Source organism: Juglans regia, chromosome 1 (assembly GCF_001411555.2).
Source record: "Juglans regia cultivar Chandler chromosome 1, Walnut 2.0, whole genome shotgun sequence".
Classification (NCBI taxonomy): domain Eukaryota; kingdom Viridiplantae; phylum Streptophyta; class Magnoliopsida; order Fagales; family Juglandaceae; genus Juglans; species Juglans regia.
This window is the reverse complement of record NC_049901.1, coordinates 933,929-959,603: the sequence shown is the minus strand read 5'-3', so window position 1 is coordinate 959,603 and position 25,675 is coordinate 933,929. Positions and strand designations below refer to the sequence as shown.

The 25,675-nt window shown below is 35.8% G+C and overlaps 3 protein-coding genes across 6 annotated transcripts; all 3 read left to right on the top strand.

Moving 5' to 3' along the window:
- Positions 1-4,966: 4,966 nt before the first annotated feature.
- LOC109001312 (uncharacterized protein At2g33490) lies at positions 4,967-10,369 on the top strand. 3 transcript variants are annotated; one of them, XM_018978544.2, is made up of 12 exons: positions 4,967-5,087; positions 5,232-5,357; positions 6,363-6,435; positions 6,738-6,812; positions 6,969-7,030; positions 7,102-7,170; positions 7,536-7,564; positions 7,643-7,850; positions 7,960-8,193; positions 8,769-8,822; positions 8,975-9,982; positions 10,107-10,369. In XM_018978544.2, the coding sequence occupies exons 2-11, from the start codon at positions 5,244-5,246 to the stop codon at positions 9,920-9,922; spliced, it is 1,866 nt and encodes a 621-aa protein (XP_018834089.2). In that variant the 5' UTR covers positions 4,967-5,087; positions 5,232-5,243; the 3' UTR covers positions 9,923-9,982; positions 10,107-10,369. The 3 variants fall into 3 exon arrangements, with proteins under 3 accessions (XP_018834089.2, XP_018834093.1, XP_035544393.1); XM_018978548.2 differs by having other exon boundaries at positions 5,180-5,357; XM_035688500.1 differs by having other exon boundaries at positions 4,967-5,357; positions 8,975-9,977.
- Positions 10,370-11,973: 1,604 nt separating this feature from the next.
- LOC109001314 (probable inactive shikimate kinase like 1, chloroplastic) lies at positions 11,974-15,051 on the top strand. Its single transcript, XM_018978549.1, has 10 exons — positions 11,974-12,313; positions 13,017-13,063; positions 13,293-13,347; positions 13,447-13,519; positions 13,604-13,691; positions 13,955-14,037; positions 14,156-14,282; positions 14,416-14,494; positions 14,582-14,646; positions 14,747-15,051. Exons 1-10 carry the CDS (start codon positions 12,076-12,078, stop codon positions 14,813-14,815), a joined length of 924 nt encoding a protein of 307 aa, XP_018834094.1. The 5' UTR covers positions 11,974-12,075; the 3' UTR covers positions 14,816-15,051.
- Positions 15,052-16,530: 1,479 nt separating this feature from the next.
- Positions 16,531-24,350, top strand: LOC109001311. 2 transcript variants are annotated; one of them, XM_018978543.2, is made up of 6 exons: positions 16,531-16,835; positions 17,697-19,432; positions 19,552-19,803; positions 20,956-21,036; positions 22,217-22,855; positions 23,791-24,350. In XM_018978543.2, the coding sequence occupies exons 2-6, from the start codon at positions 18,179-18,181 to the stop codon at positions 23,842-23,844; spliced, it is 2,280 nt and encodes a 759-aa protein (XP_018834088.1). In that variant the 5' UTR covers positions 16,531-16,835; positions 17,697-18,178; the 3' UTR covers positions 23,845-24,350. The 2 variants fall into 2 exon arrangements, with proteins under 2 accessions (XP_018834088.1, XP_018834087.1); XM_018978542.2 differs by having other exon boundaries at positions 17,633-19,432.
- The last annotated feature ends 1,325 nt before the right edge of the window (positions 24,351-25,675 follow it).

The window sequence follows — 25,675 nt, the reverse complement described above, 5'->3', positions numbered from 1 at the left end:
TCGCTCTTCAAGCACTCCATATCATTCTTTAGGGATAGCAGATCACCATCCATGAGCATTTGGGAAAGAAAACTTTCTAAAGGAGCATATGTTGTCGTAGATGTGATTTACATTAAGATCAAATGTAACGTTCTAATAAAAGGTCTAAACTACATGATTTATACTCTAAAAATACTAATCAATGATACAATTGGAGTCATATTGAAGCCTTATAAAAGTAAAAATTTCTCTTACCTAAATAGTGTGGAATCTCATACATCACCTACAATTATCCTTAATTATCATATTGAGTATCACATGAAAACTGAAAATCACATTTCCTTCACAAATTTTGGTCATGCGTAATGTAAGTTTGTTGTTACCTACCAATTTCATCACGAATGAATGCATGTCACCATAAAATAATATTATTTGTAAACTTTCTTTTGATGAAATGAGTTTTATGGGTAAAAATTTTTAGTTTTCGCAAGTTGTAACAAGTGACAAATAAAATTGTAAAATATAAATATTTGCGGTCAACTTTTTCTAACAACGTGAATTTGGTAGCAAAAAGTAATTATTTACTACCAAACCAAATTTGAGGGAAAAATTTTGTAACACCTCATTCCTCACGGTTAATAATAAAATCACTTTAAGAAATATTTTGGGAAGTCGGAGTGCTACTACTAAACCTGATTTAAAAAAATATTTAATTTTCTTACAGAAGCATTGTCATGTACAAATATTCTTTATAATAAAAAAAAGTCGTTTCATATTAAAATACTGAAATCATAAATGAGAGAGTACGCAGAAGCATTTATTAAAATTTCTCAAAATCTGTGCCATAAAAATTATAACTTAAAAAATCTCTGTACATGATCTAGGTCACTGTCATGCCTCCCTAGACTAAATCTCATATTGCAGCTCTTCCTTCATCAATATTCTAACTTGGAGTGGTTTAAAAATATAAAAACAAACTAAAATGAGTCAATAATTCAGTAAGAAACATATTATAACGTAAACATATTTAATATAAAGTTTTTCATAAAATATTAGAATTTAAAATCATGATTGTTTATATGTATGCATTGACATGCATGAATTATCTTGACTTATCTTATTTATCATATTGGTCCACACACTTAACCTTGTGTGCAAGATTGTGCACTGGCCCCACATCCGACGACCACAAGGGGAGCTGGTAATAGTATTCTAGCATACTTTGGTGGACCACGTTTAGGTTCTTGACTTGCATGTCCACAGTCCACCTATAAACTCGCATTGGTATCATGTGATATGAACTCTACCAACAATTGTGATGAAATTCGATAACAATGATGACTTGAAACTCTGAGATTGTATAGACGTACAAGATTTGTTGAGCCTTGACCTGTCACCCAACTAGATGAGAACCAAGACTACGAATGATTGAAACGCCACATTAATAAATCCTAAGAATCTCTCAAGAATCAAGGTGATAAGTTTGGTGTTTGAATGCCACAAGATTAACTTGATAAGTTCAAATAGTTCTTTTAAGAACCAAGAGGAACACAAGACTTCACAAAGATAATAATTTTCTAAAGAAAAGATCTGCTATTAAAATTCGTAATATCCATCTATATACTTGGAACAACCCTCAAAGAATAGGAAAAATCATAATTACAGTTTTAAAAGCAACACAAATATTAACATAAACAAGTCCCCATGTTTTTAGGCCTCTTGGACTTCTAGAGGCAGCCAAAAATAACTAAATGACTAAATTCAATGTATTTGACATACTTAGCCAAGACCAAGTTCATTCTCCTATTTAATATCCTTGAAACTCAACAAATTCACTCCCTTTAATGGTCAGACCATGCTGCCGCTGGTCACGTTTCTGCATAATCAGCCTCTTCAATTGCTTTGATGACATGGACTAAACATTGATTATTATTTAAGCCCATCTTTGTCTTTTTAGAATCAGCTCAATTCTCTTGGATTAGCCCATTTAGTGCTTCATTGAAATGTTTGACTCTAAGTCTTGTAATTGGGCCACTAGGAAGTGACAAAGTGTATTGTGCAAATTCAATTTCATTCCCACTTGTATGATCAATATGTCCAGCTCATTGGTTTGCATCATCATGCATCTAAATGGTCATATGATTAACTGTTCTTAACTCGTCTTACACTTGATCTTATGAAAACTTATGTGTCTTATGCAACGTGAGATGCAAAATATATACATAACTATAATATGCGAAATGAAACATGATCATGAATTATGATGAATGACGTGCTTGTAAATATCATGACATGCGTAGTATACAAACACTGGCTTCCAAAGAACTGACTTCAATAATAATATATATTACTAGCTAATTCTAATTTATGATCAAGATACTTACTTTGTAGTGTTGCTTGCTAAAATTTTTTACAAAAAAATCAATCATGGTGTTTGACTGAGAGGTTTATGATTTTTGCTAAATAACACGCTGAAAGGAGATTTATAGGAAGATTTGGAAGAGGGTGATGATCAGTTTGAGTTGGACTCGGTCAATACATGTAGTGATACTAATTTGTTGAACACTCAATCGTGATCATCTAAGAAAATAGTTTGAATTTAAAAACATGATCTAGTAGTTTATTTAATATAGGTTTGACAACGACTAAGATTGCGTAGGAGATTTCAATCAGTGATGATTTTAAATTGAATAAATTTCTAATGATCGATCTTTAAATTCTAAAATGAGTTTAACTCGTTCAATAAATATTAAATTTTATTTAATCTAGTTATTAAACCTAATCAAAACTTCTAATCAATTTCAATAATTTATTACTCATTAACTTATACAATATGACCAATTACATATAATTTAGACTAAATAAAATTATCAATATTTTAATTTTAGAATTATTGGACTGGATGGTTACAAAATTGTCCCAATAGAAGCGACAAAGCCCGAAAAGAATGAAAAGTGAAGAGGATTAATTGAGACTTGTCTTACACATATATCTGGTTTACACCAGTCACCAGTACTGATCTGAATATGTAATGTGCATGCTGCAACATTGCTTGGATAATCCGTGTACCTGATTTTGGGAAGTTGAAGTTATATGCACGACGAGTACTACATGATCGTGATTCGTAACTTGCTGTCTGTATATATAGTTATATATCTGTTATCTAGAAGAGAATATATATAACTCAAAAGCCCTTAAGTTTATTTTTTAAAAATCTTACACAAAGTAATTAAAGGAATGGCTTTGTTATCAAGCTAGCTAGCTAATCTTCATGAAATTGCAGTCAGCACGTCAAATTCTGCATTCTCCTGTTATCTTTGATCGATTGAGGAACGTCAGTGCTAGATGCATTAACCGACGGATAAAAGCAGAGCATTAAAGAAACAAAACAAAACTTGCTTATATAGCTTGCTCGGTGAGTCGGTGACCAGGCGACCACCCATCGATCGATGTCAACATGATTTGGTAAGCTTGGCCTATACTTCAAAAGGCGGCTGTTGAAAATGGCCTACCGCCTACCGCCTGTCAAATTAAGTAGGAAAGATGGCAGTTTTCGAAATGATAGATAGAACCGATCTTCTCTTTCCCCTGTCAGCAACTTTGACTTTTTTGACTGTTTCTAATTATACAGTTTTAAGAACCGGTTTGGTTTTGGGAGTAGAGTTGACATGTTGATTATTATTCAAAATTTTTATTATTATTTAAAAATTATTTATTTTATTATTATTTATACATTCCGTCCCACGTGTCCCCCTCTCCACCCATTTTGTCTCCCACGTCAGACTCCCGTGACCTCTTCTCATCTGAATCCAACCTTAATTTCCTTGTACTATTATCGACTTGGTTGTTAATACGATAGTATTTAATTTAAATAAATTAAATTCTTTCATAAATCAATTTTCACAGTGGATTTTATAATTTTATTCTCTTCACCTCTTCGAATCAAATTCTAAATATTATAATTTTTAATTGATCTAATCTATATTATATGTAAAAATAACTAACTTAAAGTCTTTTATTTTATTTAACCACTTTTTTTTTGTTTAAAAAAAAGTATGGACGATTAATGAAGATGGTATCGTGCATGATTCATAACTGGATGAAGAGGATTTTTTTGAGGGAAATTTGCTTTGGGTCTTGAATTTGGGATTTAAAATGTACTTCGAATAGATTTTTTTTTATATATATTTTTTAATCATCATAAATATTTTTTAAAAAAATAAAAAAACCACAATATCATTAAAAAATATTTTTTTAATCATTTGGTAAAAAAAAAAAATCTCATTCGAGACACATTTTCGAGACTCAAAACATTTCTCTTTTTTGAGTATACTATAGTGATGGTGCTTATGGTGCAAAAGAAAATACATGTCTCATGATAAAGAGTAATGTTATATATAATTGTAGAGTGCATAAATATCGTATAATTATTTTTAAAAAAGTAAAATTTATTATTAAAAAATTAATTAAAATTTTTTAATGTAAATATCGTATTTATTTATTTTTTTAAAATTATTACGTGATATTTAGACATTTACAACTCTAATTATAATTTTTCTATTGCGTAAATTGTGAAAAATAAAAAAAATAAAAAATTGATATTAGAGCCGAGTCATATTTGAATTAATTCACCGCGAGTGCACACGAATTGATTCACGCGCGCCTAGCGGGTATGGTTGTTCAACGTAAAGAAGCGGCCCGGAGGAACGAGTACAACATATGAAACAACTAGATGAGACGATGCGTAGTAGAACCAGTTTCTTCCTCTAGAAATCGCATACTCTCTGATCTACTTAAAACACACAACTCACTTTCTTCAACGTCCACTTGTCAACCTCTACACTCTATACTCTCTCATTTTACGGATTACCTAAATTGGCCTTTTCGAACACGTGTCGTCCTAGAAGTGAATTTTTTTTTTTTCACTTCGGTGAATGACGTTAGGATTTATCTCTCTCTCTCTCTCTGATCTGTTACGAGTCGTTTTGACCCACAAAGGGCGAGCTTTTTTCTTCTTCTTCTTTCTTTCCTCCGTATTCTTCTTCTTCAATGTGGTTGAAGTTATCGAATTTAAAAGACCCATACCTCTCCTCCCGTGGCTTCTGGAGGTGAAATCTGTGTGTTTGTTTCTCTCGATTTTAATTCACAGGGACAGGGGAAGGCGGATTTATTATTATTATTATTATTTTTAATTTCTAAGGGCGTCTGCGGTGGCTCTCTCTGTATCTGTTGTTTGCGGTCATTGTTCTTAGGGTTCGGGGGAAATGAAGTCCTCGTTGGGGAAGCTTCGCAGATTGGCACTGCACAAGAACGATGCCAAGGAGAAGACGGGGTTTCTACCTTCTGCACACTTGGATGAGCTCGCTCAGGCTGCGAAGGTACTCCCCCAAACTGCCCTCTCAAGCTCTCCCTCTCCGATAAAACTCGGTTAACTGTAATTGATTACGATTTTCATATTTCTTCAATTCAATGCTTTATTCTAATCGAAGGCTTCTTGAAGATAGCTCCGGATTTACCTGGGAAAATAGATTCGGCAGTAAATAATTAAACATCTTTGCCTAAATCTCGGTAAAATATTGATTCTGTTAGCTGTGTGAAAAATTTGGGACAATTATACATGAAGATTCAGTTTAATTTATATTATTTTGAAAAACATCCATTCGGTAAAATTAAGGTTTTTTATTGAGTAAAAATTATATTAATAGAAATCTAGGTGGAGCCAACGATGAAAATAAGTATTTTCTAGTAATAGAATGGTCAGATTTTGTTTCGGAGTGGCTATGCTTTCGTCATGGTAAATTGAGGAGATAATATTTAGCGGAGCTCCAAAATAAGCTTACAATTAATTGCCTTGTGATCTTCGCGTGTGAATATTTCATTCAATGTGTATGATATTTGCTTTCCATTATCGTCTCTAAATTGTGAATTGTTGTTGCGGACTGCGGAGTAATATCTTCTACATTTACAACTTAGTGTTATCTGCAGTGTGTTGCGACTGTGATTCCCTCTTTGATTTATGTAGCTTGCAGGGGGAACATATAAAATACATCTCATCTCATCATTATAATTTTTTCAAATTTTCATACAAAATATAATAAACAGTTTAACTTTTTCTAATCCCAAAACAATAATAATATTAAAAAATAATATTCTAACAATATTTTATTCAACTCATCTAAAACTATTTCATCTCATCTCACTATCCAAACGAGCCCTATTCATGGTTCTCGTCAGGAAAGGAACTTTATTGACAGCGTTTATTTCTATGTACTCCAGCTATCATGCCCACCAATTTATATGGATGAATTTTGATGTGCTATCTTGGTCCTTTGTGAATTATTATTGTCATCAGTTTTATATTATTCGTATTTTTTACTTTGCAGGACATGCAAGAGATGAGAAATTGCTATGATAGCATACTCTCTGCAGCAGCTGCTACAGCAAATAGTGCATATGGTAACCATTTTACGATCTTCCATGAAAACTTACTTATTATATCTTGTAAAATCTAGTATCTCCCTTGATGACCTTATTCTGCCAACAATTTTTCTGGTTGCTTTTCTGATAGACTAGCGGGATGTGAGGTATAAACCAATTTGTATGTTCTGTATGAGCTATAATGTAGCAGCATGATAAGAACATCTATAAGCTATCGAGTATTTTTGGATATGCTTGACACCTGCAGACCGCATTGTCATTTATTAATTGTTTAACTTAACATCATCGACTCTTTCATTTGACTCCATCTATACTTTCAGAATTCTCAGAATCACTGCGGGAAATGGGTGCTTGTCTGCTGGAGAAGACTGTATTACATGATAACAAAGAAAGTGGTAAGGGAACCAAAATTTGTTACTTTGTTTTCCTTCTCTTTTGTGAGGGGTGGAGGTGGATGGAGAATTCTTTTAGTATTTTATTCATCAGGTTCAATTTGAGGTGTTATAAATCATTTATGGCTGGTGTTGTAATTGCTGCACATTTACCAACAGGTGAAGTTTTGCTAATGTTGGGGAAAGTGCAGTATGAACTTCAAAAACTTGTCGATAACTATGTAAGTGCTTATTGACCTATCTTTTAGTTAGCACCTTTGGACTCATATTGACCTTTCTTTCCGTGCTTCAGCGCTCTCATATATTCTCAACAATCACAAACCCTTCAGAGTCTCTTCTTAATGAACTTCGAACTGTTGAGGTTTGTTCGTATGCATTTCTCTCTCTCTCTCTCAATTATCATTTGAGATGTTTATAATTTTCTTACTTGGCTGTAGAAAAAGGTCCAAAATGAAGCATTTATAGTTGAAATAATGATTATGGTGATGATAATTGTAACACCTCACATCTATGGGAGGGTTGGGCAACGGCCATAGGCTTTCTAAGACATGGTGCCTGAGGGTGCCTTTTACCTTAAACTAAGTTGGTCCGAAAACCCAGTAATCTTTTGTTTACAAATAGGATACTATCTATCAAACCAATTAAATGCTTCTGCATCACTAGCCCAGGAAGTTCCCTGTCACCTTGTACTATCTAGACTGACTGTCCTTTTGTTTTCCGGTGCAGGAGATGAAGATACAATGCGATGAAAAGAGGTCATGATGATTCTAAAATGATCTAATTTGTTGGATTTGAAAGCAAAATTTCTTCTAAATGTAATTCGTTGTGTGCAGAGATGTATATGAATACATGATGGCACAGCAGAGAGAAAAAGGAAGATCAAAGAGTGGGAAAGGTGAAAACTTTACAGTACAGCAACTGCAAGCAGCTCATGAAGAATATAATGAGGAGGCCACTCTATGTGTTTTCCGGTTGAAATCTCTTAAGCAAGGGCAATCTCGAAGTCTTCTAACACAAGCAGCTCGTCACCATGCAGCTCAGGTTGTCTTTATATCTCTAAAATTCTCAAATTTCAATAACTTACAGTTGTTTTTATGAGTTTGAGGATGATGTGCCTTTTTTCCCCTCTTTTGTTCTACTTTGAGTTTAGTTGAATTTCTTTCGGAGGGGACTCAAATCACTTGAGGCTGTTGAGCCACATGTTAGACGGGTTACAGAACAGCAACATATTGATTACCAGTTCAGTGGACTTGAAGATGATGATGTGGAAGATGGTGAGGATGATGGCAAGAATAGCTATAGTGCTGATGATGCTGGGGAATTGAGTTTTGACTATAGACGAACTAGGCAGGGGCTTGATGGTGTTTCCGGGAGTTCAATGGAGGTGAGTATCAATTGCAATCGATAATCTGTTTTTGTTCATGATACTATTTAGAGCCCAAAACTGATTGGGAAGATACTTAAAGAGTCTTGTTAGGAACCCTGCTTAAATCCTCTAAATATCAACAACTTTGGTCAGGTTGGTTGGTGGTTCAATTTAAGAAAATGCCCACCCCAGCATGTGGTTGTAACAAAGCAGACTCAGGATTTGTTTCTTTCTTTTCTTTTTGTCTTTTGAGAGCGGGGGTGGGAGACTACATGTGGCCCCTTGATATCCCAACAAAATTGGGGCTATATAAGTTTTTTTTTAATTTTTTATGACAATTAAATGTTTGGTAGTAAAAATAAGGCTGTATATTTAGAAAATATATCAAGGGATGCAGGAAGTTTTAAAAGTCATGGGCACCATGGCTGTATGGCACCTTCCTCCCTGTAGGTAGATTCACCATTGGTGTGATGCCAAAAATGGTAAAAATGTAAACATTTTTGGCATTGTGATAATCATATATCAGTCTGGACTTGTTTTCACTTCCATTATGCCCTTTTCATGTGCCTATGATTTGGTGGCTCAATACACAGGTAGATGAAGCGGGCCTTACGTTTCCCCAAGCTTTGACTACGGAAAATGCTGAGGTAGTACCCTACATGCCTTTACTTAGTATATATTTCTGGTGTAAAAATACTGTCATTCAACTTTGAGCTTGCAAAAGACAAAAGTAACAAATATAAATCACATAACCAAAACCACAAATTTTAAATTTACGTCTTAAACTTTCCTTGTGTAGATGAATCTTGACAAAAGCCAAGACGATCTCAGAATCTCAAGTAGAGAACCTAGAGCGGGTAGCCATTCGGCCCCAATATCTACAGAAAAGTTTGATCCAGCAGAAATAGTAATAAATATGCAACCTTCATCTACTCGAAGGCCGAACACATATGTGTTGCCCACACCAGTTGATGCAAAGGCTTCAAGTTCATCAAGAACAAGTAGTTCAGTTCCCCAGTTGATGCCAAGTGGACGCACCCACAATTTGTGGCATTCTTCCCCATTGGAAGATAAGAAGCATGAGAAGGATTCTGGTGATGGTGTGTCTGTACTCAAAGAGAGCAACATTAATAATACCACCATTGCGCGACCCCCTCCTTTGGCGCAGGGAATTTCACATTCTCAGCTCGAGACATTTAATGCTTATGACACTAGCAAAATCAAGCGACAAGCTTTTTCTGGTCCATTAATTGGTAAGCCGGGGTCAACAAAGCCTGTTTTATCTTCTAGTGGTCCCATTGCGTCTGCTGAATTGCCCCAACTCGTTTCTGGAATGCCTTCTCGGTTGCCAATTCCTCAGCCTTCTTCTCCAAAAGTATCCCCAAGTGCTTCACCTCCCCCTGTGTCTTCACCCAAGATAAGTGAACTTCACGAGCTTCCTAGACCCCCAGGTAATCCAGCCTCCAAGCCAGCAAAATCTCATGGCTTACTGGGGCACTCTGCTCCATTGTCCTTCAGAAATCAGGAGCCATTTGGAATAAATAAAATTCCTTTGGAGGCATCAACTGCGGCTTCTCCACTTCCAATCCCACCATCAATTGTCCCTCGAAGTTTCTCTATACCCTCAAGTGGTCAGAGAGCGATGGCAATGCAAGTTGCAAAGCTTTTGGATTCTCCCCAAGTTTCAGGCAAGGCTGAAGAAGTTGCTTCACCTCCATTAACACCCATTTCCCTGTCAAAACGTTAAGCCAGCATCAAACTGTTAATGAAGTGGCCGCTCACTCTGGTCAAACCCAAGCTTGGTGTGGTAACATTTTGATCTTTTATATTAATGTTATATTTCAAATTCATGCATAATAATAAGAATTTATTTTCTTGCATTAGTAATTTGGCACATCGTTATTATTTCTTAATATCTGCAGTACATGCAGGTGAGAGCTAATTTTTTTCCCCGTGGGTCGGCCTGGCGGAAGATTGTTTTTGGGTCATTGTCTTCATGTTGGGAAGTGGGAACAGGTCTGTAAATATGACGTTTTATGTATGGTTTAGTTTCTCATCTCAGTCTTTTGTCCATTGCTTTTTTTTATTTTGAAGGATGAGAACTAAACTCTAGTCAGTTACTTTGTAACATCTCACGAGTATCTTCAAATGAAGAATTTTTGTTCATTTATACCAAGGAGTTCCAACTTCCAAATAGAGGGAGCAGATCAACGACTATACGAGGTTTCTCACCTTCTGCATTCATAAACATCTGTCTCAACATTGTTAATTTGTCGTTTACCGTACAAATTGGAAACAGCTGCAATTTTTTTTTTATTTAGAAACTATAGACCTAATGAGCCTTCTACAACCAACTTACATTTTTTTAATAATTGATGATTCAACGTGATATCAGAATAGTAATTCTTGTCTTAGGTACACTTGCGTTCTTAAAATCTTAGGGTTTGGCTCAAATGGTATAGACCTGGTCTTGGTGGTATGTTTTCTCCATGTCCAAGGTTTAAATCTTCTCTCGAGTGCAAACAATTTGAATAAATCTTCTCAACCTCCTAACACTCCACACTCCATATTATTTTTAACTTTTATTATTTTTTTCTTTTATTAAATATTTATTATATGAATAATAAATAGAAAATTTAAAATAATTTTAAAAAAATAAACTCAAAAAAAAATTTTAAAAAAATATTAAAAATTTTAAAAATTAAAAAAAAGGAGGAGTGTGGAGTGTGGTGGAGGTTGTGTAGCAAAACCCATTTAAACCATAAATCTCAATTTAAATGTTCAATTCTTTCTTAAATAGGTGGGGGTTGCGCGCGTGGTGTCTAGTTACGCAGGAGGAGAGTATTAAAGAATATAATATAATTGATTAAATTCAAAATTTTTAATCAATTTAAGTTTTGAGATAATTAATGATTTAAAAGAAAAAAGAGAATCTAAAATCTATTGTGTTTGCCGTCATTCTTATACTTGTTGGAAAATGTTAATTTGTCCACTTATTTTGATCGTTTGTGTATTTAATTTTTTTATTTAATAATTAAAAAAGTGATTTTTAATGTATTGATTGATTTATTTTTATTTTTTAAAAATATTAAAAAATATGAAAAAAAAAGAAAAAAAAGAAAAGGTCAAAATGGCCTAACGCGTCAAATAAATATGAAAAGAAAAATGAGAAAAAACAAAAAGCCCAAAATGACGTCAAATGGAGCCCGCTCTATCCTCGTATAGGCGTTTAGTCACCCTTCTGCTTTGGATGATACGCCCAGTCGTTTATAATTGAATCAATCGGCCCATCACTTTTACTTTCCATTGATGAACTTCTCTATAGAAGAGACATTACACGTTGAGGAGTTTCCTCCATGTCTACAATACAGTCTAGTACATTTAGAGTATTCTTTTCTAGTGTATATGCAATTGTATTTCCTTTTCTTTTGATATATCTGATAGAGCAATCTTCAAAGCACTGCATTTTAGCTCTAATTTCTGAAATTAACAAACCACAATAACTGAGGTCCTGCATCTGAGTAGTCTTCACTGCCATCACTACTGTTTTGGAATCTCCCTCTAGGAGTAATTTCAGATCGGCCCATCACTTTGAGTTCACATACAGGCCCAGGCTTGCAACCTATAGGGCCTGGAAAAAGTTTATTCTTAAATTTAAGTGCAACATTTTTGAAACTTATCTGGAATTGAGTAAAAGAAATCTTTAATTAACAATGTCAAAATGTCAGCCAATTTTATTTCTAAATATATATTTAGATTCGTTTTTGTACAAAGAGAGAAAAAAAAAAAAAAGTTTATACAGTTTATACGGTTAAGAACTGGTGTCAATCATCAGTCTAGTGGTAGTTTGCAAAAGCTGAGCGAGCAAAAGTGGGAAGCCGATACCATCCAGAACCCTAGATGGAGCTCCTAACCTTGCACTCCTCCTGCAGTGGCCTCCAATTGAGTACTCCGTCGCTCCATTTTCAAGCGGTACCTCGGAGTTTCGGCCTCCCCAGCTTCCCACATTCCTTATCCACTCGTCACAATCCCAGCCTCTTCCGCTTCCACCCACCTCTTTCTGCATCCCTTCCGTCTCGCGCTCCCTTCCCAAATTCTCTCTCCTCAATTTGCTCTGTGGCCAACGATGGCACTCTCCGTGAGTCGCTTTCTACACCCAATAAGTTCTTTTTTTTTCCTCCCCCCTCCCCCGGCTCTCTCTCTCTCTCTCCTCTTTTTTCCCGATTCCTTTGAATAATATTGTTAATTTTCCGTTGCATTGAGGTTGCGTTTTTTTTTTTTTTTTTTTGCGGGGAGAGTGATAGATAGAAACAAAAAATTGATTTTTTATTTATTTTTAATTGTGTTGAGTTGTTTTTGCTTTATCAACCGTTGTTTTTTAGTTACAGAACTACTTGAATTGTTCAAGACGATTGTAATTCTTTATTCTATACATATAAGCTCGTTTTACTGATTGAAGTGTTGTTTGGATTTTGGTGGAATGAGTTTTGTTTCTCAGTAATTTGCCTAGGTATACGTAATCAATATTTGTATCTTCTCTGAAATGCATCTCACTTGTTTGATATTGGTTTTCTCGTTGGTGAGCCATAGCGTTTGTCAGCCTTATGTGTGCCAAAGTAAGTTACCATAATCACGTTGTCTCCATTATGGCAATTTACAGCAAAAAAGAAGTAGCGACATGAGTACCCGTTTGCATATAATTGGATTGGATGGTGAAATTTTAGTCAACTTGATTTTGTGTTTTCACTCTTCAATTGTTGTCAAGTAGCATATTATCAAGTTCTAACTCCCTTACTTTTGTTATACCTTTTCTCTTCTCTTCATTTTTGCCCAAATTAAAGTTTCAACGACAAAGGATGCTGTGATTGATCCCTCTTTTGCAGTGAAGGTGAGATTTCATTCCCTTCTGCCCAATCTTACCATGCTTTTTGTTCTTTTGGAAAAAGGAAAACAAAAATGACCCAATCTAAGAAAAGAAAATGCTTCGCAAGTAAGGGGGAAAGCTGGGAAATTTATTTTTTAATTATTTCTGTGACAACCGCGGGGTGAGAAGAATTTACTCCTGTTAACTTCTTGTGGTTTGAAGTTCTCATTTTAACTGTTCAGTTTTAATTCAGAACAAAGCAATGGATATGTCTACAGAACTGAAAGGAACTTCAATATTTCTAGTGGGTAAGAATTACTGGAGACATAGCAATACTTTTTGATTCTTAAATCTCATGCTCATTCTGGTATATGTACTTTTGGTCTGGTGATTGCAATGGTGTTAAGGAATGAAAAGCTCAATAAAAACAAGTTTGGGGAAGCTTCTAGCGGATGCATTACGCTATTATTATTTCGACAGGTATCATTCATTTTAAATTGAAAAGGCAGGAAATCAAGTAACTCATACCAGCTAAACTTGTGTTTTGGGTTGTTCTATACCCAGTGACAGTTTGGTTGAGGAAGCTGCTGGAGGTGCATCTGCTGTTAAATCTTTTAAGGAGAGCGACAAAAAGGGATTTCATGAGTCTGAGGTATTTATTTGAACTTTCAAATGTACTTGTAGTTGCTTTCTGTTGTCTTTGTAATGAACCTCTTATGCCTGTAAAGTTAGTTGTGTTCTAAGACAATTCCGCATAGAAGTGGAGTTCAACAATAGAAAGAACACAGATGATCAATCTACTTATTAAGGCTGGCCGAGGCTTTAAAAGTACATTTACTAGATTTTTCAAAATATCTAACATACAAATTGCACGGTAATAAGCTGGCTTATAATTGAACTTCCATGTTTCTGCAGACTGAAGTATTGAAGCAGCTGTCATCCATGGGACGATTGGTGGTTTGTGCTGGAGATGGCGCAGTTCAGAGTTCTACTAATCTGTAAGAGTTCTGCTCCCACCAGTTCTGAATTCCCCACATGTAGTCTTTTGCATGGGAACCTATCACCATTATTAATGTTAGTTTCCTACTTATTCTGACTTCTTTTTGACATATATAGGGCGTTTCTGAGACATGGAATTTCAATATGGATTGATGTACCCTTAGACATGGTAGCCAGAGGGGTGTTTGAAAACCAGTCTCAACTTTCTGATTCGGAATTATTTGCTTCTGAAGCTTATTCAGAGGTCTTGACTTCCTATATTATTTTTAGTCTCTGGCCTATTATTTATCACACTTGTTAATCTTTAAAAGTTAAGGCAGTAGTTTTGATGCTCTTGGCCCTCTCAATCATTCACAAATTTGACACATGATAGCCAGGTCTTGACTCAGTTAACAACTTTATATGAGGAAACGAGAGGTGGATATGCCACAGCAGATGCAACTGTTTCACTACAAAGTATATCCCCATGCATAATCATACTCATGCCATCACGCATTCAACTATATGTTCTTGTTGGTTCTAAGAGCTTCTGATTCTTGGCAGAGGTTGCTTGCCAATTAGGTTATGATGATCTTGATGCTGTAACCACGGAAAACATGACTTTAGAGGTGAAGAGATATCGTTACAATGAGAATATGCTTTGGTTTGCTAACTAGATTATAGGACTAAGCCGTGTCCTTTCTTGCACCATATTTGCAAAAATTTCAGGTTCTCAAGGAGATTGAAAAACTGACAAGAGTTAAGAAGATGATGGAATCAGCAGCGAGACCCTTCTAGGCAGCCACGGCTCTGCTCCTGTATGTAAATCACCTGTGGTGACTATCAACATTTCAACCAGATGTAATGGGATAACCGTACTAGAGAGCTTTTTCTGCTTGTCTTGGTGGGTCAGCACATAAGTTTTTTCTCTGTTTGAGTAACATGTAATATTTATGTGTACAGAAAACAAGCCCTTTTACTTGTAACAGATTTTATTCAAATCCGTCAATATAAGATGTCTTGTGATACATTTATTGCTCGGTTTGTAAGGCTGCGAAGCACGCTAATTAGACTCCACATCCTCCAATCTGAACCTATTAATAATAATAACATTAAACATTCAACCCCTCTTTTCTCAAACTATCAATTAATGCCACTCTTCAAATCATTAAGCAACTGGGGTTTGGGAAGGGTCTTATTGGCAAATATTAAAATCAAAATACTACTACTACCACTAATATTAGGGTTATGTTTGGGTGTCAAACCCATCTCAATCTATCTCAAAGCAATTATTGATAAGACCAACTACATTTTAAACTTTTTATAAAAAGTTAAATATGTCTAAATCTTCTTCATATGTTCAAACACATACATCTCAACCTACTTCAAACATTCGAGTATATCTTAATAGTATTCACAAAATATTACTATTTACATATTAATTTAGATCATTTAAAATCATCTTAGCATCGAAACGTAGTCTAAATGCTAGTTTTTTTTTTTCTTTTTTTAGTTCGAAAAGTTTTTTTCCTGTCCTCATTTCCATGAGATTCACTTGACTCAAAAAACAACCTATTTCATTTTACTAACTTGTATGAATACAGAGGCACACAATATCTTTTTTTATTGAATTGAATGCATCTTATAAAGAAATAAATAGATACAATTGATCATAATGAAAAAAATAAGTAATATTTCATGTTATTTTCTGACAAAATAATTAATAAAAAATACTAAAAATAAGTCACATCTCTCTACATAAAATTATTTCACACGACAGATTTCTTGATGTGTATTATAAGTCTATTTATATTAGTGTGGTTTACTAACAATATTTTGTGGAAATGCGACTTGATATCCTTATAATTTTTGAGATTTTTTTCATTTTTATAATTTGAATATAATTAAAAACAACATGTAGACATTAATGCATTAATATTGAGATCTTCACCATTTACAGTAGTATTTAATATTGTAAAGTTCAATAGATTATCTCTACCTAAGTTATAAAAAATATTTTCAGGTTCGATTTATGTCTAAATTACAATTTGAGAAAACATATTTGTTAAAAGAAAATAACTAATGTTATAGACTACGTTTTTATTTTTATTTTCATTTAATTATATAAATGTGATATTTTTATTGTTATTATTTCTTTTTATATTAAAAAAAATTCATAAATTGATCATTGATGAATTATAAATAATCGGATAAGAGTATATAATAGAAAATATATTTACAATTGTGATCTGTGTAATCGTTGTTTACGTTTTAAAAAATAAAATAAAATATGAAATTTATATAAAAAAATTATTTTTTAATAATAAATTTTATTATTTTTTAAAATAATTATGTGACTTTTATACTGATTACACGTAGAATTAGTCCACGTCAAATAAGCGTGTATTTGTAAAAATTCTCATAAAATAAATAGTTTGTGGGAATAGGTCCAGGGAATTATGAGCATGATGACGATGGTGTTTTGTTTTGGGATTATAAACATGGGGAAGAGAGATGGGCCTGCCTATCAGTCTTACAAAGCCATACCAAACCCTCACCTTCACCTCTTCTTCCCTTGTTACCTCTTTATCTTCCGTCTCCTCCTTCTAGACCCAAAAAGAAGAAAATTTCATCGAAAGTTCGGAACATTCAACCACCCCTTTCATTTTTACTCTTTCCCATTTTTCTAACCTATCTTTGATCTGATTTTACATTATTTTAAATGGGTATCTGATCTGAGGATTGGATTTAATTTGCCATGGGAGATCACTGAAATGATTTGGTTACTGGATTTGTCTTTGATCACGGGCCTTCGTTGGTGGGTTTCTTAATTGAATTAAATATGTGAAACCAACCCATTTTCTTCTGTTTTTTTTTTTTGTTTGTCTTAGTTGGTGATTTTGGTGATCAAGCTGGGGTAATGCTGTGGTTAGTTTGATTCTGCCTTGATTTGATCGTTTTTGGAGGAATTGTGATTATATAGGTCTGTGAAGACTGGAATATATTATTACTTTTTAATAAAATTCAAAATAAACAAAAGAAAAGGAAGAAACAACTGCTCGTAGTTTTAGTAGATGATGAATCAGGAGCTGAAGGTTGGTAGTTTCATGGTGAATAGTATGAGTAACCCCTTGTGAGTTCTTGACGTTGTCATTGGCTGATTGTTTAGAGGGAACGTTTTCTGGGTTATTCAATATTCTGCGGTTCGCTTGAGAATTCTGCTTTGATCGATTCAATTGATATGCAGCTTGTTTTGGTTTCTGATGTGTTACTCTGTCCTTTTATTTTCCTTGTATCTAATTGCAAGAGAATGCCACAAATTTCAAATCAGTTCTAGAGGCATGAATAGGCTACATTGGAAGCATCTCATATGTGACTCCCCCTCCCTTTTATGGGTTGTTTTCATCTTCCATTGAGAGTCTGCTTTTGTTCCTTTAATTTCCTTGCTTCGATTTTATTATTTTTAAAATTCTGGTGTGAATCGAAAACATATGTAACAACTTTTTTGTGATTTCCTATGTTGATCACTTTTAGAATTTTATGATTTATTTGCATTTGATCAATGAAAAAGGAGCTGAAACGGATCAATTTTTTGCTCTGGCTGTGTCAATACAGAAAGGATGGAAATTCAGATACGCATGTGGCACTAAGCCAAAATCTTGATTCCGATGTGTTTCAGGCGCATGCATTGATTCTTTCAGCAGCCATGAGCTCAATATACTGGTGTGGTGGTCGGAAGATCTGTGCCACTCGCGATTTTTGGATGGTTATTATGTGCTTGAATCTCTCTTTGCATCCTTTTAAGGGAATGGGAGTAGAAATGTTGGGAATGTGGATGCCAGTGGTAGATACATAGTATTTTCTTCTCTCTAGATTTTTGGATCAATGCTGTTGACGTGAATGTAGCAGAATTGGTGGGACTTATCTTTTTATCAAGTAACTGTGACAATGATGGCATTTGGATCGACAGCTTCATCTGTTCGTTAGATTATATTAACGCGTTTTTGTTGATTAGAAAACTCACTGGAGAATGGTGAATTCATACAAGTGGTGCGGGGTGAATGAAAACTGAAACTGCACCTAAGAAGGGAAAAAGAGAAAAGCAAGTCATTAAGCTCTTCTTTTAGAAAGGATACGCATTAGTTTTTGCAAATACTACTCATGGGCTTGCCTCAAGTTCCCTCAAGTGAAACTGGTGAGGAAGTTGAAGCAGCATCGTCAGATACATTTTTGAAGAACCCACCTCGATTTACCGATGTGAGCACCTCTGATATAGATGGAATGCACAGCGAAAGCATGAGGCCATCTACTGGGAATCCACCATTCTCTTCTAAGATAGATTTCTGCAGTAATACCTGCTTGGAGCTTGCAAAAGTTCATGAAGACTCGGCTAAGTTTAGAGGGGCAATGGAAGTTACTTCCAATATTCATGGTATGAGGATTGGTTCTGTGGATAAAGGTGGTTGGTTCACTCCAAAAAGTGGACGGAATGTTCAGAACCCTGTTTCTAGGGTCGTGGGTTTTAGATCAGGCGGAACATCTCTGACTAATGGCCATGTTCATTCTTCCGTGAAGAATAATAATGTATCACTGATTAATGAAACCGAGTCTAGTGGATCGCTAGTCAGGAAGCGATTGTCGTCTCCATTGAGTAGCATGCTTTCTCCAGATCAATTTAATGGCGATTCTTTAGACATTGGGTGCAGAAACATTCAGGCAAACTCACCTACCTTGAATGATAATTTTAGCATTTCTTTTGCAAAAGATAATAAGAAAGCAAATGTGGGTAGCCAAAACCATCGCACCTTGACAAGTTTCTTGGAAAAGAAGAACACGCTGAATGATAAAGGCAGGAGGGAGTCCACGTTATTCACTGATGGCCCCTTGCTGGAAAACAAAGAACCACCTGATTGTAGTAGTTTTTTTCCTTCACCTAGTCTTGATCACTTCAAAGAATCAAGTAAGATAAGGTCTCAAAGTGGGGCAATATCGATATCTCCCAAAATGGTCGTCTCACCATCACTTTCTTTGTCACCTCTTGGTCCTAAGTTTTCTGAAAGAATGAAAACTGCAGGAGGATGCAGGACTACCGAGAACAGTCATTTAACCTTAAAAAATATAGAACAATCATTTGGGAGATCTGACAAAGGTATTATCCTTGCCCGTGAAGAAGAGGATTATAGGTTTGGCAGTAAATCATTTGAAGAGATTTACATTTTCCCAAAAGAGTTACGTCCATCTTCCTTGGAAAGTAATACCGATGTAAGTTGGCCTTTTCCCCAAGAGTCAGCTCCAACCTCCCAATGCGTGAGACTCATTAGAAGTCTAAGTGGACTTCCCGTTAGGAGGTCCCTGGTTGGTTCATTTGAGGAATCTCTATTGTCTGGTCGGTTCTTATGTGGAAAACTCTGTCAGGTTAGCAATGATTAAATATTGCGTAAGTGATTTTGTTTATATCCTATATTGAGTTTTTGGAATTTATTCTTCACAGACATCAGAGTCCGCTGCTTATTGTTGGCATCTTATTTATGTAGAGAATTGATGGGTTTCTAGCTGTACTAAGTATTACTGGAGGGAATTTTTCACCGCAATCAAGGAAGATTCCATTTTCGGTAACTAGTGTAGATGGAGACTGCTACCTGCTGTATTATGCATCCATAGATCTCGGGGGGAATTCATCATTGAACAAGAGGAGAGGCCAAAAACTGAAACAAGGACTTAACAATGATGATTCACAAACTGTGAAAAGACGCCTGCGCATTCCTATGAAAGGGCGCATACAACTGGTACTTCACTTATGTCTTGAAACTGATTAATGAACTCTTGTATCACCAATATGACCGTTGTATTAAACATGCCAACAATTGTAGTTTCTGTCTGAAGTATTGCTGCACCTTCTAATGATTGTCTGGTTTATAGACAAGGTATTGCAGTACAACCTTCTTTCACCTAGCCAAATAAGTCATAGAGCCTTGAATAGCCAAGTTGATGAGATTGTCTTTCTTAATTTCATTGCATAATTTGCATCCATTGAAGATTTGTCTATTCTCATGGCTTATGACATATTATTCTTATTTATTTAACTGGTAGTTACAAAGTAATCTAACATTTCTGCATATTTGTTAGGAATACTTCAGTGAACCAATTGATAGAATGTTGCGTATTTGAACATATATCGATCTTTTAGTTACAAGTGGTTGGCAATCGATCTTTTAGTTACAAGTGGTTGCATTGCCATAAACTTTTAGGAAAAAAAGTAACCCTAATATGGAGTTGTTGGCAATTCGTGGAAGTATATGGGAATATTGTGTTATTTTTTTGTTGCTTTCATGCTTCCAAGAGCATTCCTGTTTCTATCACTGAGCAATCAATTTTGTGCGATTTCTTTTTTTGATTGGCACTGGGTTTCGGGAACAGCGTCCCAACTAATCCTGGGGGCGCACAGGCCCTTTGCAAGCAGTTTCCCACAAGTGCGGTAATTTAAGGGGAAAATCCCTTAGTCGAATGGCTCCTAGAGATTGTTTGCACCCAAGGGGATTTGAACCTTAGACATGGGGGGAGCATACCCCCAAGCCCAAGGCCTTTACCACTTGAGCCACCCCCTAGGGGTTTTGCTCGACTTTTTAAGTGGTATGTTTGCATTGGTCAATCTTTTTTGTTAACACTATCTATTTTCATGGGTAAAACAATCATGTGGTACTTTATAATTAGTTGATGAGTAATTGTTTGCTTTTTCTTTCTTTTTTTCTTTATTGGAATATTTCTTCATGATCGATATTGCATGACATGATTGTGCCCCTTTTTTTTTCTCAGTTTTGTAGAAGATTTCTAGAAGTCTTATTTATGATGGTCGTAACATCCGAGGATGTTTTTTTTTAATAAGTAACATCGGATGATGTTTGAAGATGTTTACTATTAAATTGAATTGCTTTCCACAGGTTCTCAGCAATCCAGAGAAGACACCTCTTCACACTTTCCTTTGCAACTATGATTTGAGCGACATGCCAGCTGGTACCAAAGTAAGATGAGCTCTCATCCCAATTATGGATTGAATGAGTGCTGTGACTCATTTGAGATTTTCGATTTAATATTTCTCTTTCAAAGATATGATATCAAATTTTAGCAGTGGCCTGAAAACTTCCACCATTTGCATGACAATAATTTACTTAAATATAACATTATTAGAATGTTTCATGCAGTCTTTTCTAATTTGACATCTGAGGTTAGCAACCTGATGGCTTCGCAGACTGCCCTTCTTCTTACCTTTAAACATATATTTTCTGTAATTTTTTTTCCCTTTGTTGTTGTGTCTTCTAGTTTTCTCTGCGGCTTACTCTGGTGCAATAGATAAGCCCAGAACTACAGTCTCTAGTGCTTGTGTAACCCCAATAAAAAGCATGGTTATCATGAAACTGTCTTCGTGCTTGTGTATTACAGGTGCTTTGTTGCTTAAGATCATATTAAGTTTGAAATAATTTATACTTGTAAAAAAAAAAAGTTTGAAATAATTTATCCTTGTACTGATGATTGCCAATTTCATCAACTTAAGCAGATTTTTTCTCTTATTTATCTTTTTGGCTCCCAAACATACTGAAAGAAGAGGCATTTCTTTTGAATATTAAGACATCACCAGTTTTATTACATAGATTGGACATGCCACATCCATATTGTTGAGTTATCAATATGGACATACTATCAATTGGGGCCGGGGTGGTGTTAATGAAACTGTTGAGTTAGCTTGTAGGATCAGCGGGGTCATATAAAACTACTACTATAGACTATTGGTTATAAAATTGCTGTTATAGTTGCAGTCTCTGATGCACTTTCAGAATTGTTGGGCATCTATACAAGAAATAAATTCCAGTGTGGCTATACTTCCTTTCCTAGCAAATAATTTTGGCTTACAGATTTTCATGTTGACCTAAATTTTTTAAATTAATAATATTTTCATGGTTTTGAGATTCAAAATTTGAAGTTTTGTGTTCTAATTTGCAATTGGTGGATAGTATGTCCTTTAAGATTTCACTTACATTTTATGACTGTACATGCAAATATCATTTTTTATTATATGTGCATCTCTCTCTCTCCACTCCCCTTTTTAAGGAGGTGGGGGTGGGGAATATTTAATGGTGCATCTATTTTTTGTATGTGGTAATATACTGTGAGTCTTCTGAGTTCCTTTTCTTTAAATGTAAGTAGACATTCTTGCGCCAGAAGCTCACCCTAGCTTCATCAAGCCCAAATTCTGCACAGTTGAAGCAAGGGAATCTAGATATAGATGGTACAGTTATAGACAAGGGGGCTCCAGCCTCGCAGAAAAGCCATCCCATACAGTTTAGCAAGGAAGTAAGGAATACAGGAGTCGACACTGTACATGCAGTGAGATCCATAGATAAAAAAAATGAAATTAGCGGAAGTGAAGACTCTAAATTGGTTGATTCAATGGATAAAGGGGAGCTGTGTGAGCAATCCCTTAATTTAGGAGGGCTAAGTGACCCATCCTTCTTGTTTGAGCATGGTTGCGACCCTGATCAATGCCAAAAGATTGAGGGGAAGGACAGCGGCTGTGGGGGTAAATGCCATAAGACTCTCAAGAAATCACATGGTTGTTCAAAGGCCAATGATAATGCTGCTGGTGCCGGTGCTCTTCGCTATGCTCTTCACCTCCGTTTTATTTGCCCTTTCCTAAAAAACTGTTCAAGGCCAGTTCATAGATGCAAATCTGATCTTCTATCTGTACAAGAAAATAAGGATGTGAAAGGGGTGCGTAGATTCTACTTATACAATGACCTAAAGGCTGTGTTCCCTCAACGCCATTCAGATACCGATGAGGGCAAGGTATGTGCTTATGAATTCACATATAGTATTATGAATTCACATATAGTATTGCTTTAGAGTGCGTTTTTTTCCCTAATGCATTCTAAAAATCCTCTTTTGATACATGGTGTGAATGCTAGCTAGGAGTGCATTGGTTGATTGCTTAAACTCATCTTTCTTGCATACTATGGGGAGGGCTTAAGCTCTATTTAATTGGTTGTTTTACCATCACCATGTCTGTCTTTTTGTTATATGTAATAAGTTTACCATGTTTGGTAGATCTCAATGGTCATTTGATTTTTGTTGCTTCAAAACCATAATGGGTTATAAGCTGTTTCCTGCCTCAATAGTTCGGACATTGTCGAGTTGCTGACCTGCTTTCTTATTCTTTTTTAATCAAGTAAAAGAGTAGTATTAAATGTTCTCATCTTTCTAATATTTTCTAATATAGGAGGAACAGATGTGTCCTGAAAGATTGTGAAGTGGTAATCTTTATTAATTCCCATTTTATATCTGAGTATGTAAAACAGTGGTATGAAATGTTCTTATCTTATGACATTACATAATTGTTGCTCAACGTAAGAATTCCGTGGCAAAGCCTAATTCATCCAACTTCTATCCTAAATTGAACCTGTATGGAGAACCAGTCTCTTTGCATTTGATTTTTAAGATCAACGGGACTTAGTCTAGCTTGAGTAGTTTGCTGGAACAATGTGAGCCCAGCAGTTTAGTAGGGTGATGTTGGCTGAAAGATCAGCAAATAGCAATGGTATTAGAATGTTCTCCCTCGGTTATTATCTAGATGGGGTTGAGCCTCACCAAGAGGCTTTTTAAGAAGAAAGGTTTTGCATTTCTTTGTGGAGACTATTTTCACATGACATATTACAATGAAGCTTTTGATATCTTGGTCATTAATTTAGCTCGTCTGTAAGTCTGACATAATTTTTTTTTGGCAGCTGAACGTGGAGTATCATTTCCCCGAAGATCCGAGATACTTCGACATCAACTGAATGTCTATATATTAAATAAACCTCGCCAAAAGCAAGCAAAGACTATTTGCTGTGTCCATAGTCAATCTCATCTGAAAAACACACTAACCCAAACTTTTGCTTGTAAAGAATTAGATTCCATATAATTTGATGTTTAAATACTATCTTTATCTTGTCCTGCCTTGCCCCTGATGGAAGATATGTATGTATGTATGTACGTATGTATGTAAGAGTCAAGGGAGTAGCCTAACCGATAGATAAGAGTCTACGGGGGAACATTCAGGAACGGGTATTGTTGGTTGGGGAACATTCAGGAAGCTTTTCTATTGTTTGGGGAGTTACAATATAGGAATCTATAACCTTAAACTACCATATTGATTTGGCATTCTCTCATTAGAAACTAGGAACAGATTTTCACGTTGTAAATGGTGGTTGCATGTGCGCTGTGATGGGGGTTATATGGTATCGAAGCATGGCTATGAGTTCTTTTAGTTGTTTAGTTATTAAGGTTGAGTTTGGATGTTGAACTGAGTTGAGTTGAGATGATAAAATATTGTTAGAATATTATTTTTTAATATTATTATTATTTTGAGATTTGAAAAAGTTGAATTGTTTATTATATTTTGTGTTGGAATTTGAAAAAATTATAATGATGAGTTGAGATGAGTTGTGATCCAAACGAAGTCTTGTCAAAGGATTTTGAGGTGAGAATAGATGGGGGTAAAGTGTGCATTATTGAGAATGGATGGAAATGTGTGAGCTATCTATGACTGGGTTTAGAGACTATTCGTTGGGTGACTAACTCACTAGAGGCTTGTTTGAAGTCTGGGAGCAAAGGTCACTACTTTGCTCAACGAGAAGGTGACAGAGGCCTCACTGCCCAACGATGCTCAAATTCTCGTGATTCCTACATGGCTTTGGCAGTGTATGGTGGGGGGAGGTTGCCGGAGTTACATACTCATACCTGAAGACCGAGCTGGAATGGGGTAGAGGAAGATGGTGGCGGTATTAAAGGATATGGGCAGAGTAGGTGTTCAGGGGAGAAACTCACCGCAAGGGATGACGGTAGCTCTACCTTCGAGGTCGTACAAGGAGGCTCTGGAGTTTCCTCGAGCCGCTCAGCACACTGTGATGGCAGACATGCAAAAGGACTCACCTCCCTTTTCGATAGCTGCTCAAAGTGGAGGAGGAGATGGCAGAGGGTTGGTCGGGCTGAAGGAGTTACGTGAAATGTAGACTTCGTTGGGGGAGTTAACAAATAGTGTGGTTTCATTAATACGGTGCGTTGAGGGTTATGCGATGGTGGATGTGGGCTCTGCCTACCAATTGGGCTCATGGGACTCAAATGGTGGGCCTTATGGGAAGGGCCAGGCCTATGCTGGCAACAGGTTCCAGCCCAATGGGAGAACACAGAACGGAGGCCTGTTCTAGAGGAAGAAATCGCAAGCTATTGGTGGCCTGTCGACGCGTGGGCCTGAGCCACCATCGACGACGAAGCTTTAGTCGACCCTGTCGAAGGTTGCAGAGGTTGCGATGGAGGTCCTGTCGCCGGAGGTTGCAATATTTGAGTATGGTGGAGAGATTTCAAACGTTTCTAATGTTCATGAAGGCCTGATAGCTGCACAGACCACCACGACGGAGGTCGCCGGCGCACAGACAACTACGTCGAGGCCTGTAGAGACTGTTGCGAGTAGTGGTAAGGGTGCGAGCAGTCCCTTTGAGAAAAGGAAAGTTTTGGGACAAATATAAGAGGTTGCCCTGGTTACTGTTGTCTAGTCATTGCCTTCTAACTAAACAAAGAAAGTTCTGATTTTTATTGAGGAAGCTATGGGTGCGTCAAATGAGGTGTTCT